The 23020-nt window shown below is 33.7% G+C and overlaps 1 protein-coding gene across 1 annotated transcript in view; it reads right to left on the reverse strand.

The window, feature by feature from the left end:
• Positions 1–1469: 1469 nt before the first annotated feature.
• The window catches only part of NAALADL2 (N-acetylated alpha-linked acidic dipeptidase like 2), a 1292620-nt gene continuing 1271069 nt past the window's right edge, over positions 1470–23020 (reverse strand). The window contains exon 16 of the mRNA XM_032407181.1: positions 1470–4699. Within this exon, the coding sequence (XP_032263072.1) occupies positions 4501–4699 (199 nt within the window). The 3' untranslated portion in view covers positions 1470–4500. The remainder of the gene's footprint in view (positions 4700–23020) is intronic.

Below are 23020 nucleotides of genomic sequence, written 5' to 3' on the forward strand. Positions count from 1 at the left end.
TGTTGCTGATATATTTATTGGAATATGTGGATCCATTTCCCTTCCGCTCAACACATGGATTGGCAGTTTAAAATAATTCTTTTCTACTAGGAGAACGTGTGGCTAAGGCACATTTAAATAGCCTATTAAACCAATGAGATGACAATGTGCTACCCTCAGAGAAAGATTAATTTTTGGAGTAATTAATTACACATTCCACAGAATGTCTCTTGAGAACATTTTTGGCTAGGTCTACCAATTTATTGTGCAAATAATTACAGTTTTTCATTTGAGGCAAAGTTGCTGATTCATTATTAGGCAGATGTAACAGATCATTCATTGTTTATTTTATTTTCATGCACCTATTTTTTCAATGGGGAAATCTACTGTATGCCATATATATATATTTATTTTAAAAAATCAATTAGTTTTTCTGACTCTTTAAGGATGATATAAAACTGTGCTTGTAAATCCCAGAACCCGCTTTTTTTTTTTTTTCCCCCTCAGTGAAATTATACAGGCATTTTGAGGAGGAAATTGTGAAATATGTGGCTTCTCATATCTTATTATGTTGTTTCATCTAGTACCATGATATTTTATAATGGTACACTTATTCTTAATGCTTTTATAGATAGCTTCTAATTTATCTATACACGCCCACCATTGCTAGGGTAAGGAACGATGTAATTTGTTTCTTCAAACTGTTTAATTAAACCAGTAAAGCGGCAGACTACACAGTCTGATCAGTTGTGTAGAAATACATTAAAATTTTCAGTTGCATCACGTTCTATAACCAAAAGATTCTCTGGATGTTTTCTGCAGCACTCAGTGTGAGGAACACGGGACTGCATACCAGACAGCCCAGCAGGGAGACACCTCAGCCATTTTCTTTAGTTGTGGAATTTTGGACAAGTCGCTCAACCAAATGTCTTCATTTTTAAAATGGGTTATTGTGGGGGTTCAATTAGAAGAAACACATCTGTGAGAAATTCTGTAACACTGCCTGACATGTAGTAAGCACAGATGTTAGCTGTGTCTGCATCCTTTCTTGAGAGGTGCAATGGGTTCTGTCTGTCTCTTTTTTTCTAATGGTGCCATTAATAGCAAAGTTTTAGGTCCTTTCTGTTACTGTGACTCTTTATTTTATGTGTATATATTACCAAGTAATGTTTTCTGAAGAGCCAGGATCAGTGTAGATTAGAAATTCTTAAATTTCAGTGTACTTAAGTATTATCTGGGCAATCTTGCTAAAGATGAGTATTCTTAAGCCTCACTCCTCCAAATCCACATTTTGGGAAACACTGATTTAGATTGCTGATTTAATATAGAGCTAAAATGTCCTCTCAGAAAAGCATTTTACTCAACGCCCTCCTTCCTGACTTCTGTTGTCATGTAGAGACTCTCCCCATTTCCCCAAAGTACCCAGTCTTGGTGTCCTTTTCCTGGGTTCCCTGGGATAGACAGTTTTGTTTTTCATGTGTAGTTAGAGAATGAGCTAGCCCTTAATTAAAAGCAGTGATTCCGCCCCATATAGCCTCTGGTTGAATGGCTAGTTACATAGAATGCACTGGAAAAAATCATGTGCAGCCCTAGCACCTCAAGGAGAGAGTTGGATATATTGCATGAGAAAGCAGAGAAACTTAAATTCCAGTGCTTTTTAGTTTAGTGTTTTTTCTACTAACTAAACCTGTGACTATATCCATGTTGCTAATCACCTTGGCCTCACTCACTGCATCTGATGGGAGTGACGATGCTTTCTTTCTCTGGTTGAAGGTAATTTCCTAGGGCTTAGACCAGAATGTCGCTTAGGCTTTTTTTTTTTACAGAACCTCTGCTTTTCCGCAAAGGGCAGTAGCTCACGTGTACTCTTCCTGAACCCAAATTTAAGTGGTGAACATCTGCCACATTTTCTTGGGAGAATAACCGTTTGTGACTCTTTATGCCCTGGCGCCATTCTATGTACGGATTGTGAGAAGCACCAGGCACCCAGATATCTCCACAACAGTTTAAACCTATTATCAATTCATCAAAAACAGTTGTTATTAACTTCCATAGGATTTTATTTACTTGGATTTGTTAGGGAAAAAAATTAAAATGATATAAATTTAGAGGAACCCCATAGCAGTGATGTTCTAGTTAAGAGGTTTGTTGCAGTCAAAGATCTAAAGCAGCATCTATAGATTTAGTGGACATCTGTTTTAACTATAATTTACTTTCTTCACATAATCTCTTAAATAGACTAATAAAAACACACTAGTACATAGTTAACTTTAGTTTTTTTTCAAATAGCAAATATCATATAATCTAGAAGGGAGAATACATAATATGAGATTTTTATCTATGCAGTGTGGTTTATGTAGGTACGCAATCTTTAGACAAAAAAGTACAAACATGTATTTTGTGCTTTCAACAGTCTTACAGACTAAGGGAGTAAGTTTCCTTAGGATTTTGTTTTAAAATGATAAACTACCAAACTAATAATTACTTGTTTTTGCTTGCTTTAAATTCAGCTTCAATGCCAAAATGTTGCTTGCTTTAAATTAACTTCAACTCTAAATGAAGAACTGGAAGAACACACTGAAGCTTGGTTAAATATGGAAGATCCTTTGGCAGAAAGCATTCTCTTATTTGGCCGCAAATGGTGTTTGTATGTGTCTTCTCACCTCTGTTCTGCTATTGATTTCTGCGGAGCGAGCGAGGGCACTGATGCGGCGGCACGCAGGAGGCTGGTCCTCTTAGCCTTTCCTTGTAGATACTCCTCAACATGGGAAATATTTTCAAACAAGCACATTGGTTTTAAAAAATTTGTAAGGTAGCTTCATTGGTCACTTAAAAATATGTGCGCACAAGCAATTCATAGGAAAATGGATTTCTGTTCGAATTATCTAGCTAATTGCATCAATTCTCCTCTTTGCCTTGAGCATATCAACATTACTTATGATAGGAACAGCTGACCCTTATAAATCAATTAATCAATACTGATTAATTCTTTCCCCTCAACCATAGCTTTCCTTTAAACTAAGAGTAGGTTTATGCTTATCCATAAAAACTGGAGACTCCGACACACAAGCGTTGGCTGTAATGTTGCTCTGGTGGAGTAGCTAGAGAGGGTGTTGTGTTAGGTAGAGACGATGCACATAAAATATACTGAGGATGTGTCTCCTGAGGGGAATTGCTTTATTCAATACCAGAAGCACATTTCTAAGGATAAAGCTCAAAGTTTAAACTGTCACCCAACAGACAGAATTTTAGGCTTTGGGGGAAATAGTGGATGCTCGGGCCATTTCATGACAATGTCAATAGGAAAAACTTCATTTTCCACATGAGAGAAGAATTGAAGTGTGGGGAAGACACACTCTTATAGTAACACTGTATTTTCTGCATAAAATTAGAAGCATGAATATTTGCTACTTTCATCTTAGTCACAAGGAAGGATAAAGAAGGAAAAATATCAAAAGTTTCTTCACAGAATTAAGAAGTTTTTCATTGATCAAACAATTATTTCTTTCATTGTAAGTCCTTTTTGTCAGTGGCAGAAATAGCAATTCGATGCCTTTTAAGATGGTTTGGGTTTTCAAAGAGAAATTTTGCTATTTTCCTGTGGAAATTACATGGTATTCTGTTAAAACCACCTTACAAGAAGGAGTTTCAGAAAAGATACAAGAAGGAAGAGTGATGCAAAATGCTTTCATTTCAGAGTAGCTGGGTTTCAGTGCTTCCAACAGAACCAACAGAAGAAGAAATCAGAAATATTTTCTCCCTCATAAGACATATATCACTCCTGAAATTTGTACAAAATCAACTGAGGCAAATTAGGGGTTTCAAAGCTAGTCACCTTATAAGTTGTTAGGAAAAAATTTGCATTTAAATTGCTCTGTGCAACTACTTTGAGATATTCCCCTGGAATGTTTATGGCTCTTTTTTTCATTAATACTTAAAAAATACAATTTCATAACCAGTGTATTACTACATCTAGTTGTATTACGAACAGGCACTTCATTTCATAAAATAGAAACATTCAAAGTGGTTTTGGTCGACCAATCAGTCAGTCGGAATACTTGAATTCTTCATATTGAATACTTACTAGTGAAGTTAATCTGAAACCATATCAACTCTCCATATCTATTACAGAAACTAGGTCATTAAAAGCTGTAACATAGGGAATAACTTCCGTTCCTATATGTTTTATCCCTAGGAGTGAAGATTGTCCAGAACTTCTTGGAACTTTTCCCCCCACATATTTTATATATATAAAAATACAGCAGATTTCTTTTTAATAGATAAATCTTAAGGATTATTTCAATAACTTGCTTTGACATATTCAGAGATGTCGATATAAGAAAATATTAAATGTGCAAAATGCTCTTTTAAATGTACATTTAAAAACACAATGTCATAATAGCTTTAGACTTGTATAAAAAAGTCACTGGGGGGAAAGTCTTCAATGTCAGAAAATCCTGTTAGATTAGAGCTTTTGCTTGAGGAATTGTAAACAAACTTCTTAAAATGCTGAGAGTTTCCTCAGTTCTTTCCAACCAAGACACTCTCGAACACATCAAGTCCTGCTTTGAAGTAAACCTGAGCTGAATTAATGCTGTTCAACACCTCTGACAGGGCTTCTTGAAGGGTCTCATTTGAGGCAAGTAACTTGCAGCGCTCCTGCGCCTCCAGGAGGATTGAAAACTGGCTTGTCTTCTCATCAAGGTGGTACAGGATATTTCTAAAAAGAAATAAGGAATGTGTAAATGTCCTAGGCACAATAGTCTTTTCATATCGAACATTGTAATAACTATTTCCAAGAAACAGTGACATTTGCAGTAAATGAAGAAATTATAAAAATACACTTATCATCATTTTTTCAACTTCTAATGAATTAATGGATACGACATTGGTCATCAAACTTCCCATAGTGATGAGAGATCGTTAGACATTGCATGCCCCCTCGTGGAAGTGTACAATACTATCTATGAAATAGAATAAAGTAGTTTTGCTGAAAAAGTTGAATCTGAATCTGATGAAGCTTCTAAATCTAATTGTTAATAAATACAGGAGACAGAGAAATACCTTAAATGATAAAACGATGTGTTATTAGCAAATGTGAACTGTGGGCAACTCTGTAGGACAAATGATCCAGCTTATTCAACAAATAACAGCAATAAAAAATAGGTGAAGGAAAACCTCCAGACTAGGGTTTGTCAACCTCGGGCTCTTGACATTTGGAGCTGGGTGATTCTTTATTGTGTAGCTGTCCTATGCATTGCAGGATGTTTAGCAGTATCCCTGGCCTCTAGCCACTAGATACCAGCAGCACTCTCCTTTAGTTGTGTCAGTGAATTCAGAATACTATACACTGTGTGGCTTGACCAACAAAGGTTTATTTCTCACAGTTCTGAGGTTGGGTGTCTGAGACCAAGGTGCCAGCACGGCTGGGCTCTTGGTTGGAGTCTTCTTCCTGTTTCTGTTCTCACAAGTCCTTGCCTGGTGCACACACACACACACACACAGAGATCCTGTGTCTTCTCCTCTTTTTATGAGGGCAATTGTCCCAATATGAGGGCCCCACCTGCATGAACTCATCTAACCTTAATTAGCTCCCAAAGATCCCACCTACAAATACCATCACATTGGGGTTAGGGTTTTAACTCATGTATTTTGGGAGGATACAAACATTCAGTCTATAGCAGTTGTGAAAATGAAAAATGTCTCCAGACTGCCAAAATTGTCCCTTACAGGGCAAAATTGCCCCTGATGGACAACTGCTTTAGACCAAAAGAAACATATCAACCAGTCATGAAGTAGAGACTTCACCAGGTTTTTACTCAAACTGTTTAAAGAATGAGAAGCAGTGCAAAATTGAATACTAATTGGAGATTTGTTAATAATAAGGAATTGTTAATATTTTAGGTGTGATGATGGTATTTTCAGTATGTTTTCAAAAATGTTCTTATTTTCTAGAAATACATATAGTAATATTTGCAAACAAAAGGTTATATCATGTCTAGGATTTTGCTTCAGAACATCCGGGAAGAAAAAGGGGAGTAGAGCCATGGACAGTATGGATGGAACAAGATTGACCATTAGTTAAAAATTGTTGAAATTGGATAATAGAATGCATTATACATTCTCTCTTCTTTTGTATATATTTGATATTTAGAATGCTATCTTCTCATAAGTGTGGAGTGTATATTAAATGGTGCCCTGAAATTTATCCAAATTTCTTAGAAAGAAGAATTTGGCCTTGGGCAAATCTAAAGTGCTCCCTTTTATCATTGATAGATAGAAAGAGATGCATTTTGGCAGAAAACTATGGATTATTACATCATTTAACTTATTCCCAGCCCAAATTAACTGAAATTCCATGGTCTAATGAGAGAGGCAGATATAAATAGAATAGCTTGGTCTGCCCAGTGGATCAATATCAGAGTTTCTGTATGAACAATGTGCAAGGCCAGCAATGGCAGCTGTACTGGAGCTGGGAGAGGGAGCCCAGCCATCCTATCGGCCCTTCCATACCAAGTGGAGGAAATCATACTTTTTCTTACAGACATAAGAAACCGGTGAAAGGTTTTAAGCAAAAGAGAAAGGTTATGAGATTTTATTTGGCATGATCACTTTGTAATACAAAGCCTGGAGAACCACTTAGTCCAGATGAAAGGGGACAAAGATGTGAGTTACACAGTGATGGTTAATTTTGAGAAGATGAAGTGAGGGCTATGGTACAGATTTAACTAATTTATACCTTCCCTGAAACTAACCTCCATTTATAGAGAGTTCTGAATTTTTGTTTCCTATCTCATCCTAACTCCTCTATCTCAGCTTCTCCTGAACTTCCCATTTTGTACTCTGTGGTGTACTGAATCTACCTAATCACTCATGCCAGAATCCTGCAATCATCTCTTCTCCTTATGTATCTAATTGGTCTCTGATGATATTGACTTCCCCATCTTTTCAGGGTCTTTCCTTCTCTGCGGTGGGACCCTGTACCCTATATTTTAAAGGATATGCCAGGATATCATTGCTTTACACACCAGGTTTACTTCTTTATCGGGTCTCATTTAGTGTTGTAAACATAGGAGATCTTCAGTCATGGTGATTTAATTACCTAAATTTTTATCAGGCTTAGTTCAGTGATGGGAACTTAGTAGATCCTCAATAATATTGGTATAAATTACATCAATCCATTTTGTTTTGCATCTTAAGCATTAACTATTTAAGAATAAAACTGTCTTAAATTTCTGTCTTTGGAGAAAAATCTAAGTTGACAGTAAGAACATAGTGGGTGGCAGTAGGGCAGAAGATCTTTAAACTCTGAGGCTATTTCAATGAATTTTTCAAAAAAGATCATCTAAAATGAGAACTATCGCTAATAATCTAATATCCTTGATTTGTGTGCCTATGAGTAAACTAGTAAACTAGTAAACCCCAGAGCAAGAAAGGTATTCTCTAGATTCCAAATATTCTTGAATTCAGGTATAAAACTTGTATTAAGAAACATATATTCCCTGAATAGGGGAGGGAGAAAAACATCTTCCAAATGGAGTGGCAAGTGGATCATGTACAATTCTCTGGTCATAAGTTGTACTCCGATCCAAAAATTGGGATCTATTTCCATAATTAGAACACTCTTTTTAAAATAGAGATTTCCCTTCTGCCATTCCCATAGTGTTCATAAAATTAAAGGGATTGTCAGAAGTAGCCATTCAACCATGCTAATGTAATCATGCAAGCCATTATACATGTACATATGTACAGTATCCGTATGTACACATGTTTCTATGTGTAAGTTTCGATTTTATTAAAATAACTTAAAATAGTGAGAATTAGTGAAATACCTAAAGACAATTTCCCTAAATATTAGTTTTACTAGTTTTACATCATTAAGGGGGGGTGGGAAATAAAAGAAACCAAATAATACAGAGGAACCTTGATACCACCATGGAATTTTTCCAAATGGAGATAAAACTGCTTCAGATAGTCACATGTATTCTCCTACCTGACATAGCCTATATAAAAGTTACTTTTTTCCTCTTTACATAATCTTTTTCAATTGGCATTTTTAAAAATAGAGTGGATTTTTAGTGTCAGGATACCTACCAAATGTTTAAATTCATAGTGAGCCATTTAAACAAACAAACAAATATATATATATGAAAAGTAAATGATTTAATAATTAAGATCTTTTGAAGATAAAAACAGTTTAAAATATACTTTAATTATTCAATCAATTAAAAGGTACTCTTTTATAGACAACATATACTGCTTTACCAATAAGAATAACTAAATTAGTGTAATAGTTATAGTTTTAAATTCTCTCCTTCTACTTTATCAGTTTTCTGTTTAATTATAAATCATTTCACGGGAAATATATTTCCAGAATGTAAGAGTGCAACAGATATTTTGAAAAGCTATACCAAATACTTCCATTCCTGGAAGGCATATTGTTAAGCATGCTGACAAACAAAAGTATTATAATCTTGGTTATCCAGAACTGCCTCTTAAATGAACTGAATGAGTGCAATTAATATATTATGGGGAGCATGCTTAATAATTTTTATACTAGTATAGTGACCTTTCCACATTTTCAAAACCCACTGGCACAAAATACATTCCTACATATACATTCTATGGTTATTAAATGTTAAATATTATTAATATTAAATTTAATGATAAGATATTAATAAAACATGCTCATAAAAGGTTACAAGATTAATCCCTCAATGACAATTCATTTAAGCATGAGCACAATCTCTAATATATATATGTAAAATTTCAGCATAACTACTATAAAGTATCTAGAAGAGTGATAAGGTAGAAGACTAAAAATAGATCCTTAAAAGAATGTTTAGGTCTAAAACACAAGAAATATAATCTCTCTTTTTTTAAAACTGGAAAGCAGTACATATACTTCTTAAAGACCAACGCAATAGAGTCTGTAGTGCGCCAATATTTGCTTTTTCTAAGTAGTAAGCAACACAGTAACATACTTTTATAATGACTGTAAACAAGCCATGTGAATAGAAATGGATCCTTTTTTGGTTTGTGAAATTCCACAAGGAGCTAAACACATTTTCCATATGCTACATATTTCAAGTAGTAAGCTGTGGCAAGCTATTATGTAAGATAAACACTCATATCCATTTCTACCCAAACGGGATACAAATCAGCATAAAACTACAGATATTGAGATTCTACTTGAAGATAAGGGACCAGATTCTTTCATCATAATGTAAGAGAAAACTTTCATTTTAGGAAGCTGCTGGTATAACTTAAGTTAGTTGATCTTTATTGTGATAGAAGGTTTTTTTTTTACCTGGATAGATAGCTTTATCTTATAAACAAATTAGGGATAACAAAAATATCTTTAAATTTTCATGAGAAGAAAAATTTCTCTTACTGATTTCCAGAAGTAGCTCATCTTTTCCTATCTTTCTTTTGTGTACTAAATGTGTACCATTTAGCTCCTACTTATATAAAATAAATCTCTGTATTTGGAGCCCTTTTTCAAAAAAGTACCCTCATAGTATTTCAGTTTTAATATTTGAATGGAAGACAAAAATCAAAACCCAGCCATGTTTTTACATTTCATCACATAAATTTCCATACATTTCTTAGTTCTGAGAACTTTCTTACATATTCAGTCATTAACTCTAAATACTCCAGGATCATCCTTGGAGGGCAAAACTACTGTACCATTTTTTAATAAGCAAATTATTCTTGCCTTTGAAAATATTTCAAATTAGATCAATGATTCTGATGGAAGCTTCTAAGCCAAAAGCTCTTTGTATTCCCATTTATGTCATCAGCATTAAACCTCAGTAAATGGAGTTAAAAGATTTCAACAATATATACTATTATCAGAGTACTCAAATATGTCTTGCTTTCTCAGTGATGGGTCATATTTTTCAGCGTAGGGTAGACTGGGAATTGGCAAATAGCCAGTCAAAAGACTCATGTCTGGCAGGAAAGTAGGGTGGAAAGAAAGTAAGAAAATACACTTGAAGAGTTTCCATGTCAAGAGTCTGCCTTTTACAATCACAAGGAATTATATACCTTAATGAACCATTCCTGCTCTTATACACACCTGTGTAGTCCAGTTCAGAAAGTTTCCTTGTAGAGAGAATGGACTGTGTTATTAATTCAATAAATCACCATCCTATTTGCATACACACAACATGTATCTCAGTATGGCATGTAGAGACATCAGACCTAATTAAAATATTATTTAATTGAAATCATTTTTGTAGTTATCGTGTTTAAAATAACATTAATTCCACCCTCATGCCTATCTTCCCTCATCTGTAACAATTTGGATCTTAAAATGTAATTCATACAGTCATCCTGACCCACACACAACACAAAGAGACTACTAAAAGGAAAGTGTAATACATTATTGATGACACTAATGAAATTACAACACACATCACTCATCTTAATGGGTCTGTTTCAATGACACATCACGGCGACCAGGAAAGAGCAGTGCCAAACTCAGAAACCTAATTAATAACTCCCACAGCATCAGTGAAGGAGATGAAGCATCTTTACTCAACTGACAAATCTTTCCCATTCAGCTTAGGCAAAGGAAAACTGAAGAAAATGAATTTTGAAACAAAGTGAGCTAAAGTCTTCATGAGTCATTTCCTTGTGTGTGAATTAGCAAATCAATGATGGAAATGATGACTCTCTTTCAAATGTTCCTTCTTATATTAAGAAATGGGCATAGGATGCCACCCATCTTAAACTTGAGTTAACATTCATTATACTTCATGTTGAGAAACTCTGAAATGAAATCACAGTAAATAATAAACCATGTCTTTCAAAACTGATTAGGCATACATGCTGCATGCAGAGACAAAAGGCCAGCTCAATATTTACAGTTGTGGCTAATTTTAAGGATTATACTAACTGTACTCCATAGTTAACAGTGGATTGCTGTAGGTATATCAACATTAGGAAAGACCATTTGACTTGGATACTATGTCCATGACAATTCACAAAATACATGGCTGCACTACTTATAGTACACATATCTTTTCAACTAAATTTGAATTTGGTCTATACTTGCAAGAGCAGAATGAGAATTAAGACCATTGTGATATTGCCAAGCCACAAACTCACTCCGCAGACAACTGAGAATGAAATAACATGTGTAGATCGTTTACAAAAATGGCTGTCATTATTCCCCTCTTTCTATGCAAGCCTCCTCAAAATATGACTGTAGCTCCAATCCATCAACAAATGGAGTCTATTCCCTTGCCTACTGATTCTGGTTTGGCCTTAATATTTGCTTTGACCAGTAGAATGTGGCTTACGCGGTGAGCCTATGCCTTAGAAGGTCTTGCATGCTTCCTCTCTTTCTCTGGAACCCTGCCAAACCACCATGTGAATGATCCTGTTAGCCTGCTGGAAAAAAAAAGAGAACACATAGAGAGGAGCTGTTCAGCTGAGTGAGGCCCCCCTATACTAGCTAGCCCCCAGCCAAGTTGGTAGCCAAAGCACTGGTTGCAGACATAAACACAGGCGAGAGATACCCAGCCTGGCCCAGATCAGGAGAATCACCCAGCTGAGTCCAGCCTAGGTGGCCGTATTGAAGAATTACAGACAAAATAAATAGTAGTTTTAAGCTACTAAATTTGGGGGTGATTTTCAATGGGGCAATAAATGATTGATATGAGTTGTAGTGTTTTACTTCCCTGTGGGAAGGGAAAGGTTAATGTTGCTATAGGAATCAGGTCTCTATTCTCTCTTATTAACATTGACAGAGTACAATGTTATGCTGTGGATTTGACAGTTTTTTAAGTGACTAGCTGCGTTTGGAAGACACCGTTGAAAAATCATGCGAAACAGTCCCCATGATGTATGCATTACAAAATTAGGATACCTGTGTTCATTTGTTTGAAGTTTTAAAATCTGTTTGGAGTATCAGGTGAGATTTTTCCACTAAACAAAAAATAAGTTAATCGTTATAGCTTACTGGCTTTTTTTTGGTTTGTTTTTTGTTTTGTTTTAATATGGATCATCTTGCTGAGGTACAGCCCAAGAAATGAACAAAAATATTTCTGTTTGCATTAAAATTACATATAAAAGAGAGCAGAGAACAGTAGAATGACTTAACAACTGTATTCTATGTCTCAAGACTTCTCAGTCCATCTAGCTATATTATTTCTCAAGAGAAGTTCCCTGAGAAGAGGTATCTTTTAAGATATTCAAGGAAGACTCCCTTGAATGGTGCAGTGCTTAATGGCTTACCAATAAAGAAAAATTGTATTTCTGCACTCCAGAATTTCCCATTGAATCAAAAGGGGTCCGAGAAATCAAAGATTAACACATCCTTAGCACCTTCCAGAATTTAACCACTTTTTTCCCACACTCATGTAATTTTTTTCTTGTCTTTAACTTCATCACTGTTTTTTTCTTTCCAACTTACTTCCACCTGTATGAATGGCTTAGACCTCAATATTTAGGTGACTTTTCTTTCTTAACTTATTTAGAAGTCATTTTCTCTTAGTATGGGAGTTTCTATCATCAGCACCCTCCAAGGACAATTTCATTTGAATGCCCTATAGGCTCTTGTCAATTAACTTAACAATACATTTCCTTTAATCTGTACTCCAAATATTTGCATTTTCCCTTTCTCCATTATTCTTTCCTTACCTTCATTACCTTTAGTAAACAGCAATGCTGAGACCACAAAACCAAACAAAATAAGTAATTCAGGTTTTTCTTCATTTATTTTTTTTATTCCAATAGTGAAAGGGATGTGAACTATTTGTTTTGAAAAGTTCACTCTAAAGGCAAAAGTTTATAATTTAGGCTGTGTCTATTTAAACAAAGCAAGTAATTGAGCCAATATTGATCTTTTTGCTTATTCTACTCAACAGCCCTTATTGAACATCTAATATGAGTAAGTTGTTGTGTTAGGCGCTCAAGGATAGAAAAGAGTTTACAGTCTATGTTGAAAGCTAAGCACATAATGAATAAATTATTATTTAATATATTGTCTATATAATGCATTTAGAATGCGTTCTATGGTATGAGATTATTTAATTTCATATTTTACAAAACTTTTCACCTTATTTTATGTATATGTGTATATATACATATATATCTTAGACTATTAGGAAATATTGGCTTTGTTATAAATGTTTTTGTGTATCTTATCTATGTCATATACTTTTTATGGGGATATAGTACAATTTCTGTAAATATTCTATGCAGTCTTCACCACATGTCTTATGGTTTGTGGGAAAATCTCCAGGGGTAGATCCTGATAGTATCAGTTAAACTTGGCTCATCTGATTCCAATCACCGTAATATTGACTCAGATAACATAGTCCTAATCAATTCAGCATAAGGTAATTCCTTAATCAAATGGATTATTTCAACAGTGGGCATATGTTGGGAATTGAATTTGAAGGGAGACTTTCTGCAGGACTCTAAGAGCAGTGGTTCCTTGCTTTTTTGAAAGAACCACTAAAAGTTAATCCCTTTTCTGCTTTTGAATAGTATGGGTTATGGATATGAAATCTGAAAATGGTACATCCACTTTTTCCAACAGGAGGAAAATCAGCTTTGACATGATACCATGGAAGCAGAGCTGAGAGACAGAAACATATTCCCTGGTCATATAATAGAGATGCTGAACCTAAAATCTGCTTTGACTTTCAATTATGTGAGTCAAGATACTTTACTACTTTGTGTAGGGTTTTATGCTACTTTCCATCAAATGTATCCAGATATACAATAGTTATTAATTATATAGTTATTAAAAACACATACATATTTTCCTTAATAACTATAGATATCTTTTAACCTGAAGATTTACATAACTTATTTAGTTGATGTTTGAAAACAACCTCCTTGAGCTAAAAAATGCATGGCCTTCCTTAAATAACAAGTATTTTATTTGAGATGATTTGAAAATGTAGAAATTAACAGAACAATAAAGTGTTTAACTTTAGCTAGAAAAAAAACTAAGTAGAGTGACTATCTGAGCTATGAATGTTGATCACAAAGTTGGAGGTATTTAATGAAGGAATGAATGTTTTGACGTAAAATTACTCTAAAAAAGTAGAAGGATTACCTTTCATATTTTACAGAATTGTTACACGTTAACTTACTAAACATTCACTTTGTAAATGTGACAAAAAATAATGTTTTAAAGGAACTCTGGTGCTATTCCTTAGCTGTGTAAATTTGTTCACAATTTACAGGAGTATTACTGTCTGTAACTATTTTTGCTAGTATAAGGAAATAAAATGCTGTGGTTTATACCTGTAAACAAATGGATCCATATACAGTTTACTATGTAAATTAAAAAAAAACCTAAAATCACCTAATTTTGCAGTCTTATTAATTGTTTTCAAAATGTAAGTACTGGATAGGCAAATTTCTATTATGTTGAAGTTGATGTAAAAAAAAATACACATTGTGAATAAATAGTAGAAATATCTATTCTTTGCTTAGGGAACTTGAAAAGAAGATGTATTCATTTGCACTCTTAGTCATGGGTGTCAGGGTTGAAAATGGTCCACAGGTACCCAAATCAAAGTCCATGTGCATTTGGACACCAATCAAAAACTAATCATGTATAATTTAAGAAAATATAAATTTATTAAAAATGTATATACTGTATAATCTCATTTATATGTGGAATCCAAAAAAATAACCCCGAAAGCATAGAAACAGAACAGATTGGTGGTTGCCAGAAGCAGGGTGGGATTGAGGGAGTGGTGAGGGGAAAGGGTGCAGGTGATCAAGAGGTACAAAATTGCATAAACTTCCAGTTATAAGGTAAATAAGTCGGGATGAAATATACAGCATGGTGACTATAGTTAACAATATTACATTGGATAATTGAAAGTTTCTAAGAGGGCAGATCTTAAAAGTTCTCATCACACACACACACACAAATCTGTAACTATATGAGGTGATGGATGTGAACTAAAGTCATTGTGGTAATCGTTTTGTAATATATAAATGCATTAATTATGTTGTGCATCTTAAACTAATACAATATTATATGTCAATTCCATTTCAATAAAACTGGAAAAAATAAATGTGTTAAGTAAAATATGTAAAAAAGTATGTGTATATATATACACACACACATTTACAATAAATATATATATATATATATATAATAATTTACGGAAGTAATGAAACACATTGAGACCCAGGCACTAATCAAGAGAAGCTAAGTATCACAGAGTACTTCCAAGATTCTGCTCTAGGAACAAGTTTATGACACTGATGTCTATTTGACACAGTGATAATATCACCACTGCACTGAGAACATTCCTTTACCATGGCAGCATTGCTGTCTCTTAACATTCACTCTGCCACGGTCAGAGTCTTGATCCGCAACTAGCATGAATAATCTTGAATTGCCCCTACATTTTTGTGTCGCTTATTTCAGATTTAAGGACCTGAGAGAGACCATCCAATTGGCTAACTTAGGTCACATGCCTGTCCCCTCACTCAGGAACAAACTATCTGGACCTATTCAACTTCTGTTGAGGGAGATAAGCGTTGCTTCCTACCAAGCTCACAGGGAATTGCCCTCATATAGGAAAGAAGTTCTGATATTAGGCAGTAATAAATTTTAGAATGTCAACCTAACAAATATCTACTACACTAGTGATGGAAAGGGCAAGTATATTCCAACAGGGTTCTCTTAGAATTATCCTCTATATTGCTGTTCTACTGCAAAGCACTTTTCTCCCTTCTATTAAAAGTTAGCAAGTGCTCTATAATATTCCAGCAGTGGTTATCAAATTGAATGTGTATAAGAATAACCTGAGGAAATTTTAAATCTGCTGAAGAAATTCAGATGCAATGAGTCTGAGATACATTAGAGGAGTCTGCATTTTTCCTACTCTGTTACTTAAACCAATTGGGAGATACCCATACACCCTTAACAATTCCCTCCAATGAGTTTACCTTTACTAGGAGGTCTTGTTTTGTTTCCAAACATGTTTATTCCAGTGACATGTGCCATTATATACAAAATTACATCATTTAATTAACATTATGTAAATAATAACATACTAAATGTAAAAGAAAGTTATTCCTATAAAAATAAAACTGAATGCATTGGGCTCATACATTTTAATTGATAAAATGAAAATGTTGGACTATATTTGAAGAGATAACTGAAAAGATTATTAACAAAGGGAAGGGAGGAATATACTGACAACGGAGGGGGAAAAAAATCTGCCCTCAAATTCTTTTACAAGCAACTATTTCCTGCTCCAAGATGAGGAGACAACCCGGAAATCTTAAATGATGCATCCTTAGTGTGGCTTAAACAGGAAAGTAAATCTAGAATTTCAACTCTTAGAACAGTACTCAAAAAAAGTCCCTGGTCCTATATCAAAGATTGGTGAAATATTTCAGTTAAAATAAACGCCTTTCAATCATTTGCCCATTGATGGGTTCTGATTATGTTAGATAAAAGGATGTGTACCTTTTAGACAATATTTAATCAAACCTTTACTCCTAAAAATAGGAAGGCAAATAGGTATCGTTTTGAGATCCATTTCTCATAGACTGGTGCTCGTGGCTTGAAATGCTAGGTTGACAATGGATTGGTGACCATTTCGGGCCCCGAAATAAAAGAGATCTGTTATTACTTAGACTCTTATTTGTAGACCCTCCTTCACTTATGATATTTAGCACATTCTCTTGGTAATAATGCATAGGTTTCTTGAAGTAATCAATGGATGTATAAACCAAGCTATCACAAAGGAAGGAGAAAGTCATAATAATTTGGTTTTGCTAATTCACATATATTCAACTCCAGTAATCCGTTCTTAATTTATATTCTAACTTCCCCAGTTTTTCTATTTATGAATTTGAATTAACTGAATACTCTCTAAATTTCTCCTTTACTAGGTGCTCTAGACTGTGGACTTCTGTTTTTTTAAGCAATAGTCCAATTTGTTATTGATCAATTATATTATATTTAAATAAAACAATTAACATTTATGTATTTTTCTTAAATAACTTTCACAGATATTAGCTCTTTTGCAAGGTATAAATAAAATAAAACTAAAAACTAAAAAAATAAAAACTAGTTTTTGAAGTAACTGACTTTATTCGGTGAGTTCAGTTACATTAATCTATATCTACCTTCTTTCTTGAATCCTAATATTTAATATATGCAAAAAACATTGCATGCAGTTCTTAATTAAACTCTTTGAACTGTGGCCCCAAATAGAGAGGAAGAAAAGTAATTTGTCCTTTGCACTGGAATTCCGGATACCAATCATCTTGAAATTTTGTTCCAAACTTAATAAATGTTCTGGCAGACACATTAATCCAATATTCTGAAAATATCATTAAGTGAATTCTGAGCCATACAAAGGCAAAGACCTCTAGTGGTAGAATGTGACTAAAGTATGTAAATGTTGGGCAATCTGTAAGAGGATTGTTCAAGTCCATAAATTACATTAAGATGATTAAATCATATGTGATGGTTAGGTTATAGAATTTTAGTATTTTTAACATTTATATAAGGACAGATCCAAGAAAATCTACTTTGGATAAAAACAGGAGAAAGAATGTGGTAACAACCATACTAATCTCATAATATCTAAGAAAAATCTAGTAAGAATTTTAGAGTAGAAGATAATAGACATCAAAGAAAAGTAATTCCCTTGAGAGCTCACTCAGGAAGTATTTATGAAACAGCAAGGACTACGTGGGATACAAAAGAATTAGAAAACTGCTCTCCATTCCACAGTTTTAAATGGAGAAGAGTGAGTCGTTTCAGAGCTGTTGTCTTCTGCATATGTGGATAACCTATTTAAATCAAAGCAAAACTCTGAAGTTAGAGAATTCTACCAGTTTTTCTTGCTCAGAAGACCTCAAAATGTAAAATAAATTTCTAATAATTTTGTATATTTTGTCTCCTTCCCTTCAGAAAGAGACAATTCAGAGATGTTGGAGATCATGTCTAAAATGTAAAGATACCAAAATTGATAGACCGATAAAGACGTGAAAGGACATCATAGCCTATTATGTAACTTTATATTGTTTTATTTTCCATAATTAATTACATTTGATCATTCTTCACCTTATATAGAGTCAGATGTCAATAGTTTCCAAGAAATTTATCTTATGACCAAATAGCAGAAACTAAAAAAAAAAAAAAAAACAACCAAATAGCAGTAACTACTAATACTATGGCTACTAGCTTAGAATTAAAATATACTGTAGATCTAGTTTTTTCTCCATTATTTTAGAAACACTCATAAAAATCCAATTAAAAGGAAATGGAAACATATATAAATATGTAAATATATATGTATATATATATAATTTCTGCTAATTTGAGAAATAATTAGAAGAGGATATAAATTTCAAAAAGTACATAACCAGTTTTATTTAGGTATTTTGATTTTTTTTTTTAAGTGGGCTCCATGTCCAGCACAGAACCCAGTGCAGGGCTGACACCCACAACCGTGAGATCCAGACCTGACCCAAGATCAAGAGTCAGCTGCTCAACAGACAGTCGCCCAAGCGCCCTGCAATTTTATTCAGATTTTAATTTTTAACTGAATTTTCAGATATTTCATCCTTTAAAAATCAGTGTTAACTATAAAATTCAAATTACTTATTTCAAAGTAAAGAGAAAATTATTTATCAGAACAAAGCATGCTGGCAACTTGCAGTCGGTAATTAGCTTCAACACCAGTCTCTTATGTACCTATTAAAAATAATGAAGATTATCGAACAGTTGAAACTAAAGACAAGGTAAACCCAAGACAAGAGCAAAAATAATGATTTTTTAATCTGTAAGTAAATCAAATAATTGTGATATAGACACATTCATCATAGAATATTTTTAATCATGTCTAGTCTTAATCTTGTACAATTTTGATGTTACATATTTAAAAAGAGATCTCATACAATCAGGTAAACTTTGCTTTTCCTTTTCAATGGAATTTGGAAATTGTTATTCCTTTCCCAAATGGAGATGAGGTACAGTGATATCAGTTGTTATTGTTACTATTGAACATCAGTGAATAAATGAAGACTTTGAAGATAAACCATACCAGCTCTGCACTCCTGTGGTTTTATTAACACATAAAGCATCAATTTGGGAAAAAAATTATGTCTGATAGTATTTGGAATCATTTCTTCTCCTTTCTTGCTACTTAAGTATATATCATTTGTCTATACATTTTTTGAGATACATGTATGTACACATATGTGTGTATATATAAATACATGTATATATAAATTTGTATACATATATAAATAGATATATATATTTGCAAATATGTGTGTATATACATATATAAATATACATGCATACAGAGAAAGAAAGAGAGAGATTGGTATGCAATCTGTCCCACACTGGACTATGATGAAAAAAGTCTAAATTTTATGTCCTCTTCCTAAATCATATAATTGAATAGGAAGCTTTTTGTTATACTACAAAAAACTCCATTTATTAGTAATACAAATCAATAAGAATGGAAGACAATGCAACTAAACAAATGTTTTATATTCTAATAGATACAAGGCTATTTACATTGTTTTATGGGCACCAAAGTAATTATGTGAAAATAGAAAACCCTACATTATTTATAGGCTGTAGAACAATTTCATAGCAGCCCGTCTTGGTATCTATTCTCAAATTACTAACACTTCTTCCCATTTTTCCCAACTTTAATTCTCATTATAATTACTTTATCAAAATAGGACTTTCTTTACAGACATACTAATTATACTACTTATCATCATCCTACTTGATTTCATACTATGAGGTCATCTGGATATGCTCAATGCTATAAAGGATCCACTGTGATCTTTGCCTTGCTGAGGGAGGAAGGATAAACTAAAAAGGGTAACGTTTGAAAAGAAAATAGGTATCACATTCAAAAAGTAACTACAACAATAAGGAGAAATGGAAAAATATGAAGGAAATACTAAATGGTCAGTATAAAAATCATATCTGAGTCTAAAATCCATGCTCTTTCCCAAACACTAAGCTTCTTGACCCATTACCACTTCTTAGCTCCAGGATTTGGAGCTCATTAAACATATTTAATTCCCTGAAATTCTCTTCTTCATTGGTAAAATAGGATATATTACTTACAGTTATTACTTACAATTATTATAAAAAATTAAATGAGCTAAAACACGTAAAGTGCTTAGCTAGTGCCTGGTGTATACAGTAAATATTTTATAAATGGTAGCTACTATTACTTGACATTTCTGGGTTTCTCCTCCCTCACCCCTCTTAATTCTCAACTGACTTTGTCCTTAGTATCATAGAACTGTGAGATCACCAGATGATTTCTCCTGCCCGGGAAAGAGTTCATCCATAAGGAACTTTCAGGGAACAAGGGAAAGACCAGTGTAAGGGTTTACCAAGATATAGATCACCCCATGAAAGAGTCTGTACCGAGAAAACCACTTGCCTTTTTATATTTGACCATACCTTTAACTATTGAAAATGCCACCCATTCACTTTTGTTATAATCACTCTACTTTCCTAGTGCTGCTTTTTTTGCAGTAAATATATTTGAAAGAGGAAGATTATTTTACAACATGTATGCAGGTCAGAATAATTAGATAGCTGATAGGGATGACATACACACGGACACATACACACACATGTTTGTGAAAATATATGTTATTAAACGTTATTTTAAACTATTATGGAAAATGTACCTTGGTACATTGGTAAACTAATAAAAGCAGGCTCTTTGTAATTTTTAAAGGATCATGGTAAATTAATGAATAAGAATTTCGTATTTTCTGACTTGGAGTATGGGAAGAGATCCAGCTACTGGCTATGAGAGGTACTAATGAGGGGACAGGTTTCTTATGGTCTGGAGGAACTAGAACATGAATTTGATGAATTTCAGAGAGGACCCCAACTACTCATGTTTTGCCAAGAACCCCAGGCTAAACTTTGTTGATTTCTTCTTGGTGCAACCATGGCATGTGATTAATGGTTTCATCACAGCACTCATCACACACCATTGTTACTCTTTGATGGATACTTGTCTGTCCTTAGGCAGAATTCAAGAACAGTTTCTTGTTCATTGTGTATTTATCCATGTTTCTAACAAGTAGATATGGAATAAATTTGACTACATAAATCAATAATGGTAGTAATAACAATTGCTAATATTTGTTGAGCATTTAATATATTATAAGGCATCAGAATCTGTCATCCTAAAACATGCCACTTTGGAATAAGAATTATTTTGAGCTGAAGATAATTGAGAAACTATAGACACAGAAAAGTTCTCTATCCTCTCCAAACTCTCAATCACTGGAGATGAATCTAGATCCTTATCAGCCCAGAGACAGCACCAAGAGGAATATGTATAACAAACCTTACTAAAACAACTCTGGTCATCTATTAGTTTTTCCCCCTTATTACCTTCCTATACAGTTTGTTGTCCTTGGGAGCCTAAGACCCTTTTATTTGAGGGTCTTGTCTCTTCTTTACAAATTTATTGTTCTTCGTTAAGATTCTATATAAGCCCACATTCTAACCACCCCTTCGAGTTACTCATCACTGAGTTTCTCTACTGTGCATGTGTGCTTCACATCTTAATAAAGTCTGTTTGTTTTTTCTCTCACTAATCAGTCTTTTGTCAGTCTAATTTCCTAGTCAGAGAACCTAGAAAGGTAAAGAAAAAAATTTTTTTTTCTTCTTTTCCCTATAATATATTTAGCAATATTCTAAGCATTTTACATATTTTAACTCATTTAATCCTCAAAACAACTTAATGCAATAGGTAACATTAATATATCCATTTTATAGAGAAAGAAAATGGACACAAATATTGGCTTGCCCAATGCCACACTACCTTTAAGTAGGAGAGCCAAGATTTAGAAATGTACATGATTGAAAGGGTTTTAATTTGAATATCTGTCTCTGTTTTCGGACTTCTATTAAAAACATATTCCAGGGGCTCCTGGGTGGCTCAGTCATTAAGCGTCTGGCTTAGGCTCAGGTCATGATCCCAGGCTCCTGGGATGGAGCCCCGTGTTGGGCTCCCTGCTCAGTGGGAAGCCTGCTTCTCCCTCTCCTACTCCCCCTGCTTGTGTTCCCTCTCTCGCTGTGTCTCTCTGTGTCAAATAAATAAATAAAATCTTTAAAAAAAATAAACAAAAAAAATAAAAACATATTCCAAAAAGTACTATACTTGAAACTCATGGCTGACAGGTATATAGATAAAACTTCCAAAGGAAATAACAAAATAAACTTTTGCCAGCCTGCCAGTGTTGCAAACCCCACCTCACTATAGCTTACAGCTTCATCAATAGGAAAACAGCAAATAACTGTTTCTCCCTATATAATGACAATGATTCCCTTTCAAAATCAACTTAGATGGTCAGGGATACTTGCCTGAGGATGTTTTCTAACAAAAGAAGGAGTTGATCACTGATACTAAACACATCTCTTCCCACCCTAAACAATTAAAATCTGTGTCTCTCTTAATGTAACAACATCATCTTGAACCAGCAGGTATTTTTAGAGCATAATAAGGATATTGTTCTAAAATCAAGCAAGAAATAAAAAAGATAAAACCATTGTGTATGTCCTTCATAATCTCTCTCTTCCCTTCTTACCTATTGTATCTCTATTAAATGCCTGCTTCTTTTGATACAAGAAAAGAAAGAAAAAAAAAGAAACATCACCCAACTGAGATTTTAATCATTGAGAGACTTGTAACATAAAAGTTTTCAAAGAATTTACCTGAAGTAAAATTGATATGAAAGTCTAATCTGTAGATTTTTGGATAACTGCTTCTTAATTTAAAGGGAATACAACAGGTAAATTGAAGAAAAAATCTGCTCAGATAAAGTAAGCAATTGAAGATATAATGAGGAAACTAAGACAACTAAAAGTTGTGTCCACTGTACTAAGCATGAAATCATTTCCAAAAGAGTCCAATAGAGAGATCCAAACTAATAAGGACCGGAAAAAAAAAAAAAAAAAAGATTGCATTTTTTTGTGTAGAAGTATTGGTGATATGGAAGAAATAACAGATTAGAATGGTGTAGG

The sequence above is a fragment of the Phoca vitulina genome, unplaced genomic scaffold (genome assembly GCF_004348235.1).
Source record: "Phoca vitulina isolate PV1807 unplaced genomic scaffold, GSC_HSeal_1.0 scaffold8, whole genome shotgun sequence".
Taxonomy (NCBI): Eukaryota; Metazoa; Chordata; class Mammalia; order Carnivora; family Phocidae; genus Phoca; species Phoca vitulina.